The 21,733-nt window shown below is 36.3% G+C and overlaps 1 protein-coding gene and 1 pseudogene across 3 annotated transcripts in view; both read left to right on the top strand.

Moving 5' to 3' along the window:
- The window catches only part of Fut8 (fucosyltransferase 8), a 230,500-nt gene that overhangs the window by 130,974 nt on the left and 77,793 nt on the right, over positions 1-21,733 (top strand). For all 3 annotated transcript variants that reach the window (XM_055595342.1, XM_055595341.1, XM_055595343.1), the window contains 3 exons: positions 4,563-4,678; positions 4,791-4,953; positions 20,424-20,538. In XM_055595342.1, the coding sequence (XP_055451317.1) occupies positions 4,563-4,678; positions 4,791-4,953; positions 20,424-20,538 (394 nt within the window). The remainder of the gene's footprint in view (positions 1-4,562; positions 4,679-4,790; positions 4,954-20,423; positions 20,539-21,733) is intronic.
- On the top strand, positions 19,823-19,923 carry LOC129667831 (U6 spliceosomal RNA; annotated as a pseudogene).

Here is a 21,733-nt window from a genome sequence, read left to right as displayed (position 1 = left end):
TCTATCTATCTATCTATCTATCTATCTATCTATCTATCTATCTATCTATCTATCTGACAAAGAGTTACTCTGAGTAGACCAGGCTGTCTTTAATTTGAAGTCTCTTGTCTCAACCTCTCTCTCTCTCTTTCTCTCTTTTACAGTTTATTAACTTTGTATCCCAGTTGTAGCCCGCTCCCTCATTTCCTCCCAATGCCACTCTCCCTTCCTCATCTCCTCCCTGCCCCTTTCCAAGTCCACTGATAGGGGAGGTCCTCCTTCCCTTCCATCTGACCCAAGCTAATCAGGTATCTTCAGGACTGGCTGCTATGTCCTCCTCTGTGGCCTAGCAAGGCTGCTCCTCCCTCGGGGGCAGGGAGGGGAAGGTCAAAGAGCCATCCATTGATTTCATGTCAGAAATAGTCCCTGTTCTCCTTACTAGGGAACCCACTTGGATACTGAGCTACCATGGGCTACATCTGAGCAGGGGTTCTAGGTTATATCCATACATGGCCCTTGGTTGAAGAATCAGTCTCATAAAAAAACCCTGTGCCCGGATATATTTGGTCCTTGTGGAGCTCCTGTCCTCTCCAGGTCATACTAACTCCCGCTTCTTTCGTAAGATTCCCTGCACTCTGCTAAAGGTTTGGTTGTGAGTCTCAGCATCTGCTTTGATAAACTGCTAGGTAGAGTCTTTCACGGGCCCTCTGTGGTAGGCTCCTGTCCTGTTACTTGTTTTCTCCTACTTCCAATGTCCATCCCATTTGTCTTTCTAAGTTGATCATGTTACCCTAGGTCCTCTTTCTTGTTTATCTTCTTTAGGTGTACAGATTTTAGTATGTTTATGCTATCTTATAGGTCTAGTACCCATTTATAAGTGAGTATATACTGTGTGTGTCTTTCTGCTTCTGGGATACCTCACTCAGGATGATCTTTTCTACATCTCACCATTTGCCTGCAAATTTCATCATTTTCTTGTTTTTAATTGCTGAGTAGTATTCCATTGTGTAAAAGTACCACAATTTCTGTATCCATTCCTCCATTGATGGACATCTGGGTTGTTTCCAGATTCTGGCTATTATGAATAAAGCTGCTACAAACATGGTTGAGCAAATGTTCTTGTTGTGTACTTAAGCATCTTTTGGATATATGCCTAGGAGTTGTATAGCTGGATCTTGAGGTAGCACTATTCCTAATTTTCTGAGAAAGCGCCAGATTGATTTCCAAAGTGGTTGTACAAGTTTACATTCCCACCAGCAGTGGAGAAGTGTTCCCCTTTCTCCACAACCTCTCCAGCATGTGTTGTCACTTGAGTTTTTGATCTTAGCCATTCTCATGGCTGTAAGGTGAAATCTCAGGGTCATTTTCATTTGCATCTCTCTGATGGCAAAGGACATTGAGCATCTCTGTAAGTGTTTCTCTGCTGTTTTATATTCTTCTACAGAGAATTCTCTATTTAGCTCTGTACCCCATTTTTTAATTGGATTGCTTGATTTATTGCTTTTTAACTTCTTTAGTTCTTTATATATTCTGGATATCAGCCCTCTGTCAGATATAGGGTTGGTGAGGATCCTTTCCTCTCTTGTAGTTGGGATTATAGGCTCAGGCCACCAGGATCAGGTCATGTATTCTTAAGCTTTCTCTTTGGCTTTTAGTTACTTGAAAATAGTTTAATCCTTTTGGTGTCGCTTATAAAAATGACTGTTTAGTTTCAGATTACTATCCCCTTGGCTGATCCCAAACCCTTCAGAGTTTTATCCCAAGCCCTATACAACCCTATATGAATGTCAGGTACTTCCATTAATGTTTTTGGAGAGTTCCCTTCCCAAGTCTTGAGTAGTTTTCTTTTTCAACACCTTCTTCCATGGGTTATTGATACTGTGCTGAATCTCAAGTATTACTTCTGCAGGTTCTTGGGGTTCTCCATGTTTACCTCTCCTCTAATTCTCTCTATCATTTTAACTCTGTGTATCTTAGTCTTATACTCTAGTTCCATTTCTTCATCTTAGGGAATATACCAGGGTCTACCAGAATGTCTTCTGTCTACATTCTGGTGTGGAAACTTTCTTGAGATGTAAATTGGGGCAGTTGCTGGGTTCTTCTCATGTTTTTTCTCTGGAAACCAGTGCCTTGTTCCTTGATATGCTTCATTAGACTGTGTGTGTGTGTGTGTGTGTGTGTGTGTGTGTGTGTGCATTCTATATATCATATTATAAACTATAAAATATATATGTATATATACACATACATATAAAATTTGGGTTTTGATTAATTTCAGATAGGATAGTAAATTTGTTTTCTTTTAATGTTATCATGGTAGGAAGTAGCAGTCCATGTATCTTTTGCATAGTGAAGGTGATAGGAGAACATTCCATTCCCAAGCTTAATTAAAAGAGATTGTTCATGCTGATAGACATTTACAGATTTTTTTTTTTTAAAGAATAGACCATTTGCTTTCCTTTTTTTTTTTTTTTTTTTTTTATCTACAGTGTATTCACAGTTGGGTTATATAATTATATATAATAAGGTAATATAAATCACTACTTCTATTCCATTTTAATTAAAATTAGATTGGTTTAGTACTTGATAAAAATCTGCTGAGAAAAGCACATGTTATGTGTATGTATGTGTGTGTGTGTCTTTGTCTCTGGTATTATCCAACAATATAGGAAGACATGAAATAAGGAGAGCCTGGAGATAATCTTTCTGTTGTTTGAAATTTTCTATCTCTAAGTTATGTTCTGATCAAGAACATCACTGTCCATGGTATAGTGCCTCCATAGTAAATCTCAAGAAACACATGTGTTTTTGTTTGTTTGTTTCTTAAACATGATTTTCAAGAAAAGAACCATATAAATTTGAAAGAAATTAAGGGTCAGATATTAAAAACTATATATGAGTACATGCCTTGTTTATGTATTTGCATATTTAAGTGCTTATAAATTAGTCAGTTAAATATTTATTTTCGTTTTATCATTGTTCACTTTGTGAATATACAAATAAATGCTTTTTCTCTGATATTCTATAACTTCAGAAACATGTTTGGAAGATGGTTATTTTAGTGCTTCTGTTTGTTAATGCATACAATTTCATGCAGAATTCTAATTACCTTACTATATGTAAAACAATAACTTCAACACTAAACGCATCTGAAGTGTAGTGGAGATAATTAATGTTAATTTAGCCTTATCAGTTTTATAAAATGTTTAAAAAACTGTAAAATACCTGTTTGACATTTGTATCAAAGGATTAAATTACTGTCTCAGTTTAGGTTCCACAATGTATAACTTAGAAATTAAGTTCCTACAAAGGACAATGGTGGTAAGAATAGATAAATTCTCTTGTCTATAACTAGACTTTTGAAGAATAATCAACCCATTATTTAATATTCACATTTTCCAAAAGAATATGTGTTTGTATGTTTCTTTTGGGAGTTGAAATAAATACCAGAAAGCTGCTATCTTTAAGCAACAAGCTTCTCTCCTACTCCCACTGTGATTATTTTAGAAGTCAGAAATGATTTCCCTTGAGTTGGAACCAAGGTGTCTAGAAGCAATTTTTCATAGGGAAGCTGCAAAAATCTGTTTCCTTTTCCAGTTTCTAAAAAGATGCAATTTTCACTCCTAGATCCTTCCTACATCTTAAAAACAAAGCCATGTGCCCTTCTCTATTCTGGAGCAAAGTATCCCATTTCTCTCTCTTCTGTGGATACTCGTGATTTCATTCACCACTACCTACATCACACTGGCAGCCTCCCAGGCTCAGGATCCCTCATCATATATTCCAAGTTTCCTTTTGCCCTATAAAGTAATATTCATAAGATGCAATTATCTTTGGAAGATCATTGTTTAGTTTTATTTATATGTTTATGCCAAAATGGAGTGGAGAGTACTGATAAAAGTACATAAAAGCAAGCATGTTCAAAAAAAGCCAAGTTTGGAAAGAAGTAGAGCAGATAGGTTGATGATATAAGCAAAAGATTCTAGAGTTCCTGTGTTATTTTTCAACAATTTTTATTATTGAATGGTTTTGTTTGTTTTAGACAAAAATAAAGGCAATCTTCTTTTCCTAATGTATTTCTCTTCTGCTACTATTTTTTCCTTCCCTATAAAACAGTTGCTAGTTATGGATTCACAAATTGAAGCAGTCATATAACCTGATGCTGAGATTAATACAGAATTGCTTTGTCTTTGATATTTAATGACTCTGTATACAGAGATCCTTTCAGATACATACTCTAAGTCATTTCACCTTCTACATTTTTGTTACTTCAACACCACTATGAAATTGACCATTTTACCACCAGAGGTGACACCCCAAATAAGGAGAAAGTTTTTAGGGAACAACTCTAAAGATTTCTTAGTTCTCAGGAGATCATTATCTCTCCTACATAATTCATTTCTGGTCTTGTTCATTTTCATGCCAGTCCTTATGACTAATCCTGTACAGTTGAAAAGATTCAGTTTGTAATTTTTTTGGTATGCTTAATGACCTATAGAGATACTAATAACTATGGTTTAGGAAAGTCTATATGCATTGCACTGTACAGTATAAATGTTCACATTTTCCTCTCTGAACCACAGAATACCAGAAGGTCCCATTGACCAGGGGACAGCTGCAGGAAGAGTTCGTGTTTTAGAAGAACAGCTTGTTAAGGCCAAAGAACAGATTGAAAATTACAAGAAACAAGCCAGAAATGGTATGTGACTATGCATGTTCTTCTCCATCTTAATATATGGACTTTAGCACAAATAACTGAAAATTCCTCTTACCAAAATGTTAGAAATACTCATACTTTTTATTATTTTCAGGTATGGGGAAGGATCATGAAATCTTAAGGAGGAGGATTGAAAATGGAGCTAAAGAACTCTGGTTTTTTTTACAAAGCGAGCTGAAGAAATTAAAGCATTTAGAAGGAAACGAACTCCAAAGACATACAGATGAAATTCTTTTGGATATAGGACATCATGAAAGGTACTATATCCCTACATGCTTCATTTGGCCTCTCATAAAGATATGATTTGTGAATGAGACATTGAGACTTTGTCTAATTTCTGTGCAGATTAGTAAATGGTACTGTGTTTAAGAGTGGTAGATTATCTGATATCCCAAAAGATAATTAATTGCCAAATGCAGTTAATCAGCCAAACTATATGATATTAAAATATTATTCAAAGTGTATATCTAGGAATCATTCCTCCACATACACTGTGGCAGTTAAACAATACATGAAAGTGTCTTCCTGTCAGAGTTCTTTGTAACAACTGGTATTTGAAGTAGAGCACATAGAATCATGGTCACAATGCCCTGAAATTCACACTGATTTCCAGATATCACATATTTAAAGATAGCACCTTTAAAGGGTTTCTGATGAAAGGTTAATAGGTTTTGGATAACGGGGCTATTATGTTAATTTTTTTATTTTCTAGAGAGGTGTACCTAGGGTCTGCCTTCCTAAATTTGTTTCTCCTATTTATACATTTCTAGTGATAAGCAGTTTATCATCCATAGGAAAGCATTTAGGTGCTAGTGTTCTTGCAGATAAAATATACATGAGAGTCATTCTAAATAAAGCGAAACATCCTTTGGCTTATCATATTTAAAAGCCTATATTCTCAGTAAGATTCTCATGGGAATTACTGTCTTATTAGCAAACAATGAAAGAAAAATGAAAAATTGTGTTAGTACAGCCTACTGCTGTGAGAAGAAATGAATTACCCCATACAAAGGAGAGTCACATATATTAACATCATCAACAATATTGCAGTGATTTTGAAAGATTGCTCTCCTGTTTTAAGTAAAATTACATACAAAGTCTCAGTGTATGATCTTTGCAGTATTGGTTTATAGAAATATGATAGTATAGTTTTAAAAGGTTGTTAAATTACTACGCTCCAAACTAGGCAGTCCGTTTGAAGTTTTTACCCTAGCTAGCAGTAAGCTTATACTTAAGAACATTAGGCCAAATGTTGACTAATTCTATCCTTAATAGGTTTCTACCCTAAAGCTGATTCTGTGCTCCAAGCTTCTATTAAATACAGGCCTTTGTGTTTGTGTGCTTTGCTTATAGCAGTTTTATAGGGGAAAAAATGCAGATTTAAACAAGATTTGATATAAGTAGATTATGTAGTATAAAAACAAAATTTCAGTATTGACTTCTGATGAAATGTTTACTCAAATAAATTAGTTAAATTACTTGATGAGAATTTAATTCCCAATTTTTTTCTAAATAATAATTTTAAATTGTAAATATAATTTGTGCATATGCTCTTTTAATTATATGCATAAAGAAAAAATGATCACAGTAAGTAAGCCCATGGTAAGTTGTCTGTAAATCACCATTACATTTTTTGCTAGTTGAACTTTAAAAAAAAAAAAAAAGCTCTGGCATTGCCATTTAGTGTATATTAAATAATAGAGTTCATTGAAAACATAATGCAAAGTACAAGTATACAAGTCTATTTCTTATGTTGTCTTAAATAGAGAGAATAATGACTCTAGGAGAAAACACAGGATAGTAATTTAATTCCTGGAAGACAGATTAGAATGTAGTAATACAGATAATGAGCAAACACAGCAACACATTAGAGAAATAAACCTTTAAAGTAGTGAATATACAAAAAACAATCACTGTTTTTATTTTTCTTAGATTTAAAAAAAATAGCATTAGATTCACAGAATATTAGAGAAAATACCACCAATTCTTATATATACTAAAGCTGGTTTCCTCTTTTATTTACATCTTAATTTATAGTATAGGAATTACCTGCTTTATTTTTGCAGTAGCCCAAATTATGGTCTATGAGTTGTTTCTGAACTAGCAGACTTGTCTTTTCTGAAAAATATATTAGAGTACCAACATATCAATTTCTTGTGTACCTGTTCTCTATGAAACTCTCTTACCTTTTTGTTAATAGCCAACAATAGAGGGAAAAATACTTAGGGTCTTTACTGAGGTATCATGCTGATAAATGATGGGTTTTAGCCATAGCTCATTGGTAGAGTGCCTCCGTAAAAGTGCTGGGCCTGGGATCTGACTGCCAAAACCCCAAGTGTGAGTCTACAAGTTGTACGCTTTAAAACATGTTTAATATGCATACACAGTGTGTAATGATTACCACAGTTAAATGAGTGAACATATCTTTTACCGCGCCTTAATGCGTGTGTGTTGATAACATGTTCTGCCTTACAAGTGTCAAGCAAACAGTCAATCATTACTTCATCATGCCAAATATCCAGAATTTAATTTCATTATTTCACAACTGAAGGTTTGCACCAATTGACAATACCTCCATATTTCTCCTACTTTCTAACCCTAGGCACACTATGCTTATATGAGGTTGACGTTTTTAGAGTCTATCTCTTAAGTAAGTACATTACAGTATTTCCTTTTCTTACTGGTTCATTTCACATAGCATAATAACCTACAGATTTATCCAAGATAAATTTTTTTAACTGATTTTCTGCTGGGCACTGGTGGTGCACACCTTTAATTCCAGCACTCCAGAGGCAGAGGCAGGTGGATCTCTGAGTTTGAGGCCAGCCTGTTTTACAGAGTGAGTTCCAGGACAGCCAGGGCTACACAGAGAAACCCTGTCTCAACAACCGAACACAGCAAAAAAATATTTTCTTTTTAAAATATTTTCTCTTTAAAAAAATCATTGACAATTTCATACATCATCTATATAATGAAACATGATCGTATCTATCCCCCATTTCTCCTCTCCAAGTCCCCCTTACCCCTTGAATTCTCCTAATATCCTCCTCCTAACTTCATGTCTTCCTTTCCTTTCCTTTTTATGAGTTTTTATGCTGTGGGGTGTGTGTGTGTGTGTGTGTGTGTGTGTGTGTGTGTGTGTGTGTGTAGTCATCAGTAAACTCTTAGATTGTTGCTGAATAATTGTTGAGTGATTCAAGATACTGATTTCATGTCATTTGGATATTTACTAACAAGTGGAATTGGGTATGTGTTTTGTAATTGTAGTTTTAAATATTTTCACCAATTTACATTCCCACAAATATTATCAGGGTTCCCTTTTCTTTATGTTAATTTTGTGCCCTTCAGTTTTATCACATATTTTTATTAGTACTACAAAATTTTAGTCTGCATGTATGATCATGTCAAATCTGAACACAAGCAGTTTAACCTCTGGTTTAGATTTGTTATTTCATTTTCTTGCCTGATTTTTCTGGCTGTGGTTACCAAAATGTGGAAGTGTAGAGACTGAGGGTCTTTATCTTATTCCTGATTTGCCTCTACTGACTCTCTTGATTCTTTTAACGTGAATTTGTTTTGCTCCTATTTGTTAAAGACTTTTGTGTCTAAGTGCATCAGGGATGCTTTCTTATAATCTTTCCTTGTAGTGTCCTTAATAGGCTTTGGTATGGCAGTAATACCTTTTCAAATGGTTTGGAGCTTTTATTTACTATGATTACTAATTACCATATATAATTATAATCTTTGCCTGTTATTGGTTTCCTGAGAATTTTTCATAATTCACTGTTGGGTTCCTCGCTGATCTCAGTGGTTAGCTAGGTCGCCTTGAGAAGCGGTGAGCATCAGCATTCCTGCAGTGCTACTGAAGCTCTGTGCTGCCCCAGCTCCACACAACACAACAGACAGGCCAGATTCGCCACCTTCAGGTTCCTGTGCCGTCCAACCAGCTGTCTGAAATGGGTAGAGAATCTTAGGAGATTTAGAAAATAAATCATCTCATCCATGAAGTAAACACTGACAGTTGTGTGCAGATACTGTAAGACCTCTTTGTCCTGTAGAACTGGGCTTTTTAGGCAGGTCTTCAGGATACTGCAGTATTAACAGTGTTTGAACCAGGCACTGGTGGCATTGATCTCTGTGAGGCAGGCAGATCTCTATGAGCTTGAGGCCAGCCTGGTCTACAGAGTGCGTTCCAGGACAGCCAGATCTGTGCAGAGAAACCCTGTCTTCAAAAAAACAAAACACAGTATTTGATCTTACTAGTCATTGGAATAAGCCATGTAGTACATACAAAAAATGAAAAAGGGCCAGCGATGGCAAGATGACTCATCTAGTAAAATACTCTCTCTCAAGCCTGACAACCTGAGTTCAATACCTTGGACTCACATAGTGGAAGGGAATAACCAATTCCTACAAGCTATCTTCTGACTTCCACATGTGCATTGTTTTGTGCCACCCCAAATAAATAAGTGTAACAAAAAGAAAATTAATAAAAGGATTAAGTGAATTTGAAGTCAGGGTAATGAAACAGAAAACACTTGACAAAATTTCTGAACAAGATCAAAATGTAAACCGTAATGCTCAGAGCCACATTGCAAAAGAAGGGCATGTCCATCAGAGTGAAGACATCCAACTTGGAAGAGGAGGAGAACAGACTTAATATCTTCATCTGAAAATTTGATTCTTATGTGGAAGGGCATAAACCTGACAATCCCAGAAGATCTCTTTGGTAATCTTCAAGCACTGCTGGAGTGGATGGATTTTGAGGTCTTGGAAGGTGCCTTGAGAGCACATTTATCTCATTGTTCCATTCTAAAACATACAAACCTCCTAGAGAACTGTGAGAGCCTCATTCTGAAGCAAGCCCCAGGGAGGCAAGGCTCATTCCCATTTTCTTTTTTATTATCATGAATAGTGTAGTGGACTTAGCAGGGAAAGAGCACCCACAAGTGCTGTGGAGGCTGGCCAGTGCATCTTATAATCTGACAGAGGAATTTGTAGGCTTCCTGTTTTATGAAGCCAGTGTAAAATTTCTGGCTGTGAAATTTTGCACTATGATAACTGAGAAGTGGGAACTAAATATGGAGTGTTGTTATGACCAGGCTTAAAATAGGCCCAGCGAATTTTTTTCCCTAAATGAAATGTGTGGCTCTGAGATTTTAAGAGAAATATCCCTAAGCTACCAACACTCTCTCCTCTTCTTATACCCTAAGCCTATGGTTGACAAAGCAGAGTCTATTGTGTGTTTGTGTGTGTGTATGTGTGGGGGGGTGTTATTTGTTACACTAAAAACAATTGGTAGAGTTGTTCCTTTTTGCATTGATTGCTTCAGTTGCTTTCAGAACTTGACAATATAACTTGTTTGTTTGTTTGTTTTCAGAACATTGAAGAAAGGGGTAAAGAACTGAAGGGTTTTCACCATTCTCAGTGGACAGGCAAGAATGTTGCTTTTGAAATGTTAGTGGACCTCCTGCAGGCTCTTGTTTTTGTTTAGATGATAGATATTTTAGATGGAATAACTCATTTTTATAGTGTATTTTTATAAATAACTCATTTACAGTGTAAAGCATTTTTACACTATAGGGCAGAGACAAATTTCAGTTTCATTGTTACTACTGCTGTTCCTTAAAAAATGTATTGACTTATATAGAGCCCTTTGGGAAAAAAAATCCCTAGTGGCAAACCTCTGTTATCTTTGTAGCTGGTCATGTGACTGGGTTACTACATTAGCTCTGTGAAATGGTAAAAAATATTGAATCTTATATCATGAGTGCTTAGTTTGAGGAAGCCACAAATTTGATAAATAAACTTGACTTTCTTTTTTTTTCCCTCCACCTCCACACCCTGCTCTTCCCTCACCTGATTCCTATACTCTTTACCCTCTACATCCCCTCTCCCACTGACTTCTCTTCTGCCATCTACTTCAGATGTCTATTTTATTTCCTCTTCTGATTGCTTTTTAGGCATTCTGTCTTGGGTCCCCCTTGGCTTCTATGGGTCTGTGGATTCTAGCATGGTTATCAAGGACTTTATGGCTAATATCCACTTATAAGTGATTAAAGACCATGTGTCTTTCTGGCTATGGGTTACCTCACTCAGGGTGTTTTTTTTTTCTAGTTGCATTCATTTGCCTGCAAAGTGCATGAGGTCCTTGTTTTTAATGGCTAAGTAATATTCCATTGTATAAATGTACCACATTTTCTTTATCCATTCTTCTGTTGAGGAACATCTAGGTTGATTCCAGTTTCTGGCAATTACAAATAAAGATTCTATGAACAAATCTGAGCACATATTGTTTTGATATGGTATATGGGTATATGCCCAGGAGTGATATAGCTGGGTCTTGAGGTAGAACTATTCCTAATTTTCTGAGAAAAATTTTCCAAGACAGAGCCAGATTGATTTCCACAAGTTTGCACTCCCTAAACTTAACTTTCAAGTGAAACTACTTGAGAGATTCCCTGGCGTTTAGAAGGATAACCTGGAGTCTCAGCCACCTCCTAGTGTAACCACAATAACTAAACCCTAAGTGTAAACAGTGAACACAATTCAGGAACCTAGAGTTCCTGGGTTCTCAGAGTTCTCAAGACAGCACCTCAGAGTTGACATCCGGTACCCTCAGTGATGCAAATGCTCAAACTCAGTTCTCAGAGATACAGTTGGCCAACATGAACAGAAGCCAATCCACTGAGCTTCATTGTCAGAGAACTAAATGGAAACACTGAGGGGATTATATAAGACTTCTATTCTTCACTTCTCAAGCTTTCCATCTGTCTGACATCAAGGATTTTCATTGTATCGTTTATCTCCTGCTGGAGGGTCCTGTGCAAGATAGCAAGATAAAGGTTGAGAACAAGTGCTGGGTTTTGGGAAGCATTGCATTACAGTTTTTTTTTTTGTTGTTGTTTTTTTTTTTTTTAAAGATAGGATCTTATTGTGTAGTTCTGGCTCCTGGCTAGGAACTGGTTACATAGACCATGTTAGTCTCAAACTCACAGAGATATACCTAAATTATAAGGTGTGACTTAAATGTAGTGGTAAACACATCAAACTCTATGTGCCTAAGTTACAGTGTTCCACCAATGATTCAGTAACTGTTGGAAATACCCAAAGCATAGGAGATGTTTGAGGTATTTTCTTTATAAATGGAGGTATTTATAACTGCCCATATACTTAGCAGTCCTTCTGCATCCAAGCGTGAGCTGGCTGTGTTTACATTTTGTCTGTCCTGAGATATGTCTTAATTTCCCTTTTATTTCTTTGACCCATGGATTATTCAGGAAAACTTTTCTGTTTTTTATAGAGTGATGGTACCCAGTATGAGGCTGCGAGGGTATAGGCCAGTGGTAAAGCATTTGTCTAGCATAGGCAAGGCTAGACAAAAAGGTTGGAACCCCATTTCAGAAAGAGGTGGAAAGGAAAGGAAAATAGGATTTTAATTTTATAATTGTTAAGCCTTATTCAAAGCATAACATATGTCCATGAGAGCACAGACCATATCTGAGAAGAACTGGGGCCTACTTATAAGTCTGCTCCTGTTTTCATAATATGGAGATCAAGGTTTACAGGTTTCATCAAGGTTCTGGTGGTTAGAAAGATAGGGAAGAATTTCCTTTCTCCCTACTTGATACTATTCTGTATGATGTAGGCACCGTAGTTCTCTCTTCTAGAAAATGACTACCAGTTTATTACTCTAAATACCAGGTATTAAGCATAGCCTAGAAATCAGTTCCATGTTTATGTCTGGGTTTCAGCTCACCTGAGAATTTTAGCAAAACAGTGTTTATTTGATTAATCTGTTACGTATGACCTGATAACTGGTAGGATCCTGTCTGCTACCAAAATGGGTAATCACCTGGTAGTAATTAGTAATAGTTTTGACGTTTAGAAGGTCTCTAAGGAAGTTAGAGGGCTATAGAATGGGCTCAGTGCTGAAGGACACTAATTGCTCTCACCGAGAGCCCACCTGGGTTTGAGTCCTAATGCCCAAATGGCAGCTCACAACCAACAAAAAGGTTTCAATGCCCTCTTCTGACCTTTTTGGGCACTAGGTACACATACCGTGCACCTCTATATATACAGGAGAAACACTCACACATTTCAAGTAATAAAATAAAAAAAATCCTAAGTATAAATGAAGAACTTCAAGGAATATGCTGCCAAGTAATATATTTGCTGCTTCATGGATCTCAAGCCATAGCACCACTGGGTCTCCAGTTTGGGTTCATTCTAGTCTGCTTGCCACTGGGTTTCATAATAATGCAGCCAAGTAGTTTTGCTGTGTATATATATGTGTATGTGTGTATATATATATATAATGGCTTTAACTCCTTTCTTTGTAAAAGTGAAATGAAGTAAATATTTAGGAATGGTGATTTTTGCCATTGTGGTTTTATTATCTGTATGATGCTATGAATTAAGTGTTTATGTTTATATTTCAACCTCTGAGTCTGTTGTGGATTTTTGTATTATCATCCTTTAGGTTGCTGCAGAGACGTATTCAGCTTTATTACTACTACTTTGATTCTTTGCTTTCTTCATCATGCCAGATACAGTTTATGAAATAATTGCTGGAGTTTCTTCTTTCTGCTTTTAAAGGATAGGGAGGCTCACAGAGCCAAATAGCCAATGATCTATTTCTCAAGTTGACTAAAGCTCTTGGGCAGGGGTTGGGGGTGGGAATCTATCTGTGAAGCAGAACACTCATCTCTCTTGCTGAGACTGTATCATCTCATTATCAGTAATATGTAATGACAGCATTGTTAATAGCAAATAATAAGTGATACTTATGGCTGAGTATCCTGATTAGAAATTGACTGATACACAAAAGGTCATTGTGGAGGCTGGGAAAGGACTTTGGAGATAACAGATACAGTTATCTGTCTAATAATAGGAAAGATTGATAGGTTAATGGCTTGCACATTGTAAGATTAAGTTTTGATCGTAAGTGTTGTAGTCTGGTAACTTTGTTTTATCTTGTTTCCCACTATCTTTGGAAGACTCAAGAATTGATGTTTCTACTCCTGAAATGTTAAGTTTTACAGTTCTTTAGATCAGATCTTTGTGTTTTATGTCTCACACACACACACACACACACACACACAGGATGAAGGAGCTTAATTTCTTTGAGATATGAGTTGTTTAAGATTCTTATTAGCAAAAAAAAAAAAAAAAGATTCTTATTAGCCTACAATGTGTATAATCTTTCTCAGCTTTTGAATCTTTTGGACAAAATGTTTTTCGGTGGACATCCAGTGATAGTGGAACATTCTGTATAGTACTTAAAAGCACAGGGAAATGTTTTCATGGCAAGTTGTTCTCCTTCTGTTTATCACCTAAGTTTGTATCTACTAGATATTAATTTTGCATCTTCTTCAAGGAACACTCCTTTTGCTCTTAAAATAAAGTTTATATTAAGGATCTAGGTGGAAGTGTATGTTGCACCTAGTAGCCATTGTTCTGTTTTGCCTGCCTGCATTGTTATTGGGGTTGGAAGGTGTTCCCAACTGAAAAATTATTTGCATATTAAAACTAATGATATACTGTCTGTATGCCAGTCTATAATGGTAGTGTCTTTATTCATTATCAACCACATTAAACAACATTATATAACCACATTATTAGTGCAGTAGTCTGCTGAAGTAAGCAGAATTACAGTAGTCCCCTCTTATCTGTAGTTTGCTTTCTAGTCTGTTAGCAATTGTTAACCACAGTTCTAAACTACTAAATCAAAAATTCCAGAAGTAAACAATTTGCAGGTTTCAAATTCCACATCATTCCAAGTGGTACAGTGAGAGCTCATACCATCTTGCCAGGATGAGAATCATCTCTTTGTATATGTAATCTATACTGGGTATGCTAACTGCCAGTCAGTCATTTAATAGCTATCTGTGTTACCAGGTGGACTGTCACAGAGTTGTAGTGCCTGTTTTCATATAGCCCTTGCTTTACTTAATAGCAACACAAAGTGAAGAGGTAGCTGTGTTAATTTTTTACTGTGTATAATCTATGTTAAACATTACCGTAGGTTTGTGTGTGTGGGAAGAAATGATACTATATATAATTTAAAGCTTCCACTTGGTGGGGGTTCTCTAAATGTATCACCGATGGATAAGGAGGAGTTACTCTAAATCTATGTATAGCTATTCTTAGACCTGGAGAAATGAGGTAACTGTATTAGTTACTTTCCTTGTTACTGTGATCAGCTACCTGACAAGAAACAGCTTATAGACAGAACTTTTATTTTGATTCCCAGTTTGAAAGTACAGGAAAAACAGGATGGTAAGAGCTTTAGGCAGCTGGTCACATTGTTTGCAGTCAGGAAGCAAAGAAATGAATGCAGGTACTCCACTTGCTTTTTCCTTTTTATTCGGTGCAGGACCCCAGCACAGAGCATGGTGCTGCCTACATCCAGCTTGAGGCTGTAGTCAAGCCTTTTCAAAAATACCCACGTTATCCAGGCATGGTGGTGCATGCCTGTAATCCCAGCACTTGGGGAGGCAGAGGCAGGTGGATCTATATGAGTTCGAGGCCAGTCTAGTCTACAAAGTGAGTCCAGGACCAAGGAAATACAGAAAAAACCCTGTCTCGAAAAAAAAGAAAAGAAAATACTTGAATTGACTCAATGCTTCTAAATCTAATGAAACTGACAATGGGAGTAACCATCACCAGAACTTCAGACAAATCTCAGATAATTTTTCTTGTCTATGAACCAGATTCACCCAGAGATTAGACTTTGCAGCAACTTCCTTTAGGTTTATCTTAGTCAGTGTTGAATCTGTATCATATTCCTGTATGAATTATAACTGTACTGGCCCTTGAGGGAAAATTTTATGTTTGAATCAGAAATAAATAAAAACCTTTCTTATTATAGTTTCCTTAGTGGCAAAATTGAGACAGACTAGGCACTCTCCCTTTTCACATAAAAATTTATGACTATGAAAATAGAAAAGTGACTCTGGAAAATGCACAGACAGCTTTTGAAATGAAACTTTGACAGCCCCCTTAGCTGGCTGACTCTAAAGTCACACAATCTATTCTCATGTACTTATTGTCATCTGTACCCTCATTTCGCTGATACCTGAGCTTGCCTAGGGTTACATATGCTAAGCCTTGATGTGGCCTCATATGAAGCCATCATACTCACTGCCCAACTATGAGATTTCATGATACTTTCATGATAAAAGCAAAGAAAGCAAAATTTTCAGCTTTGGCGATCTTATTGGAGTATGGCTCAGGGTGAAGAATCCCTGAAAAACCAAGGATTTCCGCAAAAAGATTTTTCAATCACCGTAATCCTCAGTAATAGGCCACAACTTTCTGATTGGATTGTATTCAGGTCTTTAACACAGAAAACTACATTTTGCAGGACTGTAACTTCCAGACATGGCTGAGTTAATGATATGAAGTTAGCTTTGTTTCCTGACTGATTTCTGTGGCCTCTGATTGGGAAAAGGGTTTGGGGATTTAAAGCTCAAACTTAGTTTTGGTGGACAAAAAGTACTGTGATGTGTTGGTGTTCTGACTGATTGTTTATATGCTTTGTTTACTTTTACAGTAGCATGTTAGTTGTGGGATTTAATGAAATTCATGTGTTGCCTCAGTATGTGTGTATATTGCACAGTGATTAAATCTAGTCCTCCTGTGTATACCCTACTCCCACTTTTCAGCCGCTAGCTAGGATTATTTTATATTAAAGTTGACTTTAAAAAACATCACACATGAAAGAGAAATGCGGTGCTTACTTTTCTGAAGCTGTTATATTTCACTTAACATAGTGTTCCATCTTGGTGAGATAGACAGACTTTCAGTCTTCTTTGTGCCTCCAATTTCCTGCCCATTTTGTCTCCCTTCAAGGGACTTTGACTTGGGTTCTGTTTGCCAAATAAACCCTTTCCTGTCCGAAGTTGCTTTGGTCATGGTATTTGATCACAGCAGCAGAAACCACCACTAAGACACTTGTTTATTCTCTTATTGATTCTCTTTCTTAGTTATTGTGAGTAATGCAGCAGTTAACATGGACATGCAGGTATTTCATTGATGCACTGATTATATTTCCTGCAGATACCAGACACATACATGGAAATGAGATAGCTGTATCATATAATTGAACTAATCTACATCCCTACCAAGTGTCTGAGAGTTACTTTTTCTTTAAATCCTTGAGAGAGAGAGAGAATGTGAGAGAGTGTGTGAGAAAGAGTCATTAATTGGAGTTGTAATGGTTGCCACATTGTAGTTTTTATTTGCATTTTCCTATGTCAGATGGTATTGAAAATAAGCAGTTTATGTTTAGTCATCTAGCTGCTAGATCATTCTGATTCCCACACAGGCTAGGATGGAATGAATTGCCAAGACTTAGTACTAATGTAACTAGATTTAAAAATAAGCTGCTTTTTAAATTTACTAATATATAAATTGGTAAATTTGTTTTCATTTTTGGTGGTACAGGACTTGCTTGATTTTTAAGGTCTGAATCCAGATCGCATAGCTAGGTGTAGAGGCTTATATCCATAAGCTCAGTATTCTAGAGACTGATATAAGAAAGTCAAAGTTTGAAGACAGACTGGACCACATTGCAGGACTCTGTGTTAAGAAAAAAAAAAGGGGCATCTAAGCCACAACAATTTTTATAGACTTTCTTACAAATTAGGCTTAGTAGGTCCCCTCCCCCCCAGTTGAAGTTATAACTGTCAATAAAACATACAGCTTTTTACATATGTCCCTGTGCATGTACATATGTGCATGTGTAGGCACATGTTTATTTTAATTTTATTTTAAAAGCTGAACATAGCATATTGGGTTTCCTTCTTTTCTTCAGTAGGCATTTGCTAGTTGATCGGGATTTTACTCCACTGTGCTTTATCTTCAGCAGTAATATTGCTATTGAACACTGAGATTTGCAGTAGGTTTTGTGATTGTTACTACTTGATGAGTAGGAGGAAAGAGTTGATGTTGTAAATAAAGCCTATGAAATATAAAGAACTATGAGTGTGTTGTGATAGAGGTTTATAACATGAGAAAATATTGTAAATTTCCAACTGAGCTTTACAGCACAATTATAGTTAAAGACTTCTGTGCTTCTCAGATCAAATCACAATTCCGTGTGGTCAGCATGTTAAGCAGGTTTGCATAACCACAGGGAAATAACTGGAAACAGCCAGTTTTATACTTCCAGCAGAAGCCCTCCCAGCATCACGATAGAAATGTGTGAAAGAGCCAAACAGGTAGTCTGAAAGAGAGGGAGAGAAGCAGGCAGACAGAGAGAGGAGAAAGAGAATGAGAATATGAATATAAATGATGTCACATAGCTTCTTTTGAGGGTACTCCTCAAGAACTTTAAGACCTCCTTCAGGACAATGCCTTTCCGGTCTCCTACCTTCCAATGCTGTTACCCTGAAGATTAAGACATTAATCACAATGGGTCCTTGTGGAAACTCAGAGAACACTCAAGCCATAGAGGGTGGTAACTTTAACTCAGTAACAAAAAAGAATATTGTAGGCTACACAGTATTCCAGAAGGAGCTCAGTTTGATTATATGAAAAAAAATTAAATTTGAAACTGTTCTCAGTGTATAACCTATCAGGTTGATTTGTTAAAAATTGATTCTGTATAATAAAAAGAAATTATTTTTTAATCTTAAATAAGAATAACAAATATAAAAGTTAATGAAACACTACAATTTATACTCTTACAATGTTAAAAAAATGGTGAAAATAGAAGTAGATAAGCTTCAGAGTGCCCTGTGAGTAAGTACTATTGATACCAATAAATGTCTAAAATCTTTGACAGTGACCTGTTGTTCCAAAGCATGTTCAAAGCCATTCTTCTACTAACCTAGGCTGAATATTCTGAGCTGTATCATAAGATTTTAATTGTTATACATCAGTAACTTTTTCTTTTTTCAAATGTGTTGTTTTCACTTTTTCACTGTGTAATCATTCATAGTCCAAATGTTTTTCTGTAGGTTCCAGTGTTTACTTACTAAATGTTGTAACCTTTAGTTAAGAGCCAGAAAAAAAGAGTTGCCAAGATCATTTCAACATTTGCTAAATAAGTCCTTCTGACTGATTAATTTTCTTCTTCCAGGTCTTACAGGGGACTGGATACGATAGTTTTTATGCCTAGCCTTCCTTACCATATATTACTGTCATCCCCAATCAGTAACTTCTTCTTCCCCTAGCTGTGTAATTATTAGCATGTGACTTTCATATTCAAGGTAAATGCTGTAGAACAACTATCTGTGAGTTTCTGTAGTTGGGATCCATGAATGGAACGAGAGAAAGGAGAGGGAGCGGGGGGGGGGGGGGGGGAGGGGCAGATTGGGGGAGGATAGGAGGATGCTGACTCTTTACAAGTAGATCAATCTAGGAAAGCCTTGTGAAGAGAGTGACATTTCAGCAAGTACTTGAAAGACGTTTGATTGGTTTTGTGGACGAATTAAAATAAAATCAAATGATGGGCCGTGGTGTATGGGGACATATAAGTCAAAAATAGTGACTTTGACTCTTGAGTGATTTGAAAGGTCAGCTCAATGTTAAGTACAAAGCAGAAGTGTTATTTGATTATTATGATGATCTGGCCACTATGAATAAAATCTCAACATAAGCAAAGCTGGAGGCCAGGAGAATTATCAGAAACCTGTTATAATAATCCTGGTGAGAGAAGATGGTAGCTTAGTTGGTAGCCTTATTGGTAAAGATTCATAGTTAGAAACTGGTTGTATATGTATTTGCTGACATCGTATTATTTGGAGCTTGTTAGAGAAAGAGGGATTTTTTTCTCTTACTTTCTTTATACTAAGTGCAAACCATTGCTTTTATTTAATGTAATATACATAAAACCATCTGTACCAGTTCTAAAGTATCTCTTCATAGTTTACAGGGTATTTTAGTTTATTGCCAAGAAATCTAACTTGTTATGATTGAAATTACTGATGGCTACAGAGTGAGAAAGTATCTTAATCATTACATTAGTTTTGATGAGAGAACAGCAAATTATGGCTCAAGGGCAAAATCTGGCTCTTTTCCTACTTTTGTTAATAAAGTTTTATTGGAACACAGCCATGCCTATTCAGTTCCTTATTGCTTATGGCAACTTTCCTGCTACAAAGGTAACAGAGAATGCTCCCTTTGGCAGTAGGCATACTAAAACTGGAATGATACAGAAATTAACATGGCCTCTGCACAAGGGTGACATGAGAATTTGTGAAACATTACTACTTTCAAATATAAAAAAGCAGCAGGTTTACACAACCTAACATCTTAATAACTGTTCCTTTAAAAAAAGAAATGGTTAGGGCTTGATTACTTAGGACATTGTTTAAGATTTATGTCGAGTTTTTTTTTCTCTAATCTTTTCCCAGTTACTCAGAGTGGAATATTAAGAAGGGTTGTGAAACAGTGAGGACACAGTGACATTATTCAGATACCACTACCATACCTACTGAACTGCATTCTTTATACTTTGTTCTTTGGGAAAACAGTAGCTGGTTGGTCTGTGGGGAAAGGTTGTGCATCTTTTCAGAAAAATAGATTTCTATAGAAATTAATTATGGATGGTAGAGAGTTAATTTTAAAATTTCATAGTCTTAATGGAAAATGAAAGACTAATACCATCATCTACCTGAGCCCTAATCTTTCTGAACAATTTGGCCCCTTTATGGTTTTGTGTAATCCAGTGAAACAGTACAAATAAGTGGACCTCCAATGTTGCTTGCTTTCACAGGTCTATCATGACAGATCTATACTACCTCAGTCAAACAGATGGAGCAGGTGATTGGCGTGAAAAAGAAGCCAAAGATCTGACAGAGCTCGTCCAGAGGAGAATAACATATCTCCAGGTAAGAAGATTAGATTAAAAAATAAATCCTGAGTGGGGAAAAGTCGTAATAAAATAAAAAGTGAAAGTAAGTTTTGCTTTTTAAGAACACAGCAGTGGCCCCAAGTATCTGAAACTGCCCTAAAAGAAGCTACTGCTCGTATACACACAAACTGTACAATTATGAGTATGCTATATTTTCTAGGAAAAGCCTATTGATCGGCATGTTGACAGAGGAGACATTAGGGACAGTTTATGGAGGATGTATTATCTGAACTTAACTGTGAAGGTGGTCAACTCTGATATCTACATCAAGAAACGAAGGCAAAGGATATGCTAGCTGAAGAATATATGAGCAGGGCCCCATATCAGGAAAAAAGTAATATAAGATCCTAAATGTGAGCGAAACTCTTTAGTTTGTGTGGAGTTTTAGATTGTATGAAAAAGAGGGATGGAAGACTGCAAAGAGTTGAGAGATAGATTATAGAGCGTAAACTTTATGGTATACAGATATTAAATGATTAATGTGAAAGATACGTATTTTATAGAGGTCATTTTGATAAGTAATAAATACTGATCAACCTGTTAAGGGCCTTTTACATCTTCTTTTTGTGTGATCTTTTTAAGTTCTTACTGATATGCATGTATAGACTTAGCTATTCATAAGGAAAACCTTTTGAATTTTATTTGATTGTTAGTATTCTCTATACACTTTCTGGTTTTGGTTTCACAACATCCTGGTTTTCTTTGTCCCCTCACCCAACCCCCAGTGCTAGGGATTAAACACAGGGATTATTAACACAACCCAGTTTTGAAAGAGTTTTATTCATGAAAGGTACAATGAGTGATAGAATCTAGAAGTTGTGCTTTGGTTGAATATAGTATTTGAAGAGACTGAAGCAGTGAGCGCATTTAGGACAATGAGATTGTAGTACAGGCAGGAAACCTTGCGCTGTGTTGAGAATTTTTATTGGAAGTAGAGACAAACTTGCGGAGATTGGAAAAATAGAATCAGTGGACCTTTCTAAATAATCGAGAGAACTGGAATGCTGGGAGTGGAAATGCATCTAGTCTTCCACTCAATCCTTTTCTAATTCTATGATAGTATAGTTGCCATGCACAAGAGCTGGTTTCCTTTAAGATTAGAGGCGGAGGGCCAGTCCTTGACATGCTGGATATTTTAAGTCATCTGTTTTCATACAGGTAAATGGGGGTGA

This window comes from Psammomys obesus, unplaced genomic scaffold (assembly GCF_907164565.1).
Source record: "Psammomys obesus unplaced genomic scaffold, mPsaObe1.curated_primary_1811, whole genome shotgun sequence".
NCBI lineage: Eukaryota > Metazoa > Chordata > Mammalia > Rodentia > Muridae > Psammomys > Psammomys obesus.
Note: the sequence above shows the minus strand (reverse complement) of the source record. Positions and strands in the feature narration are given on the sequence as shown.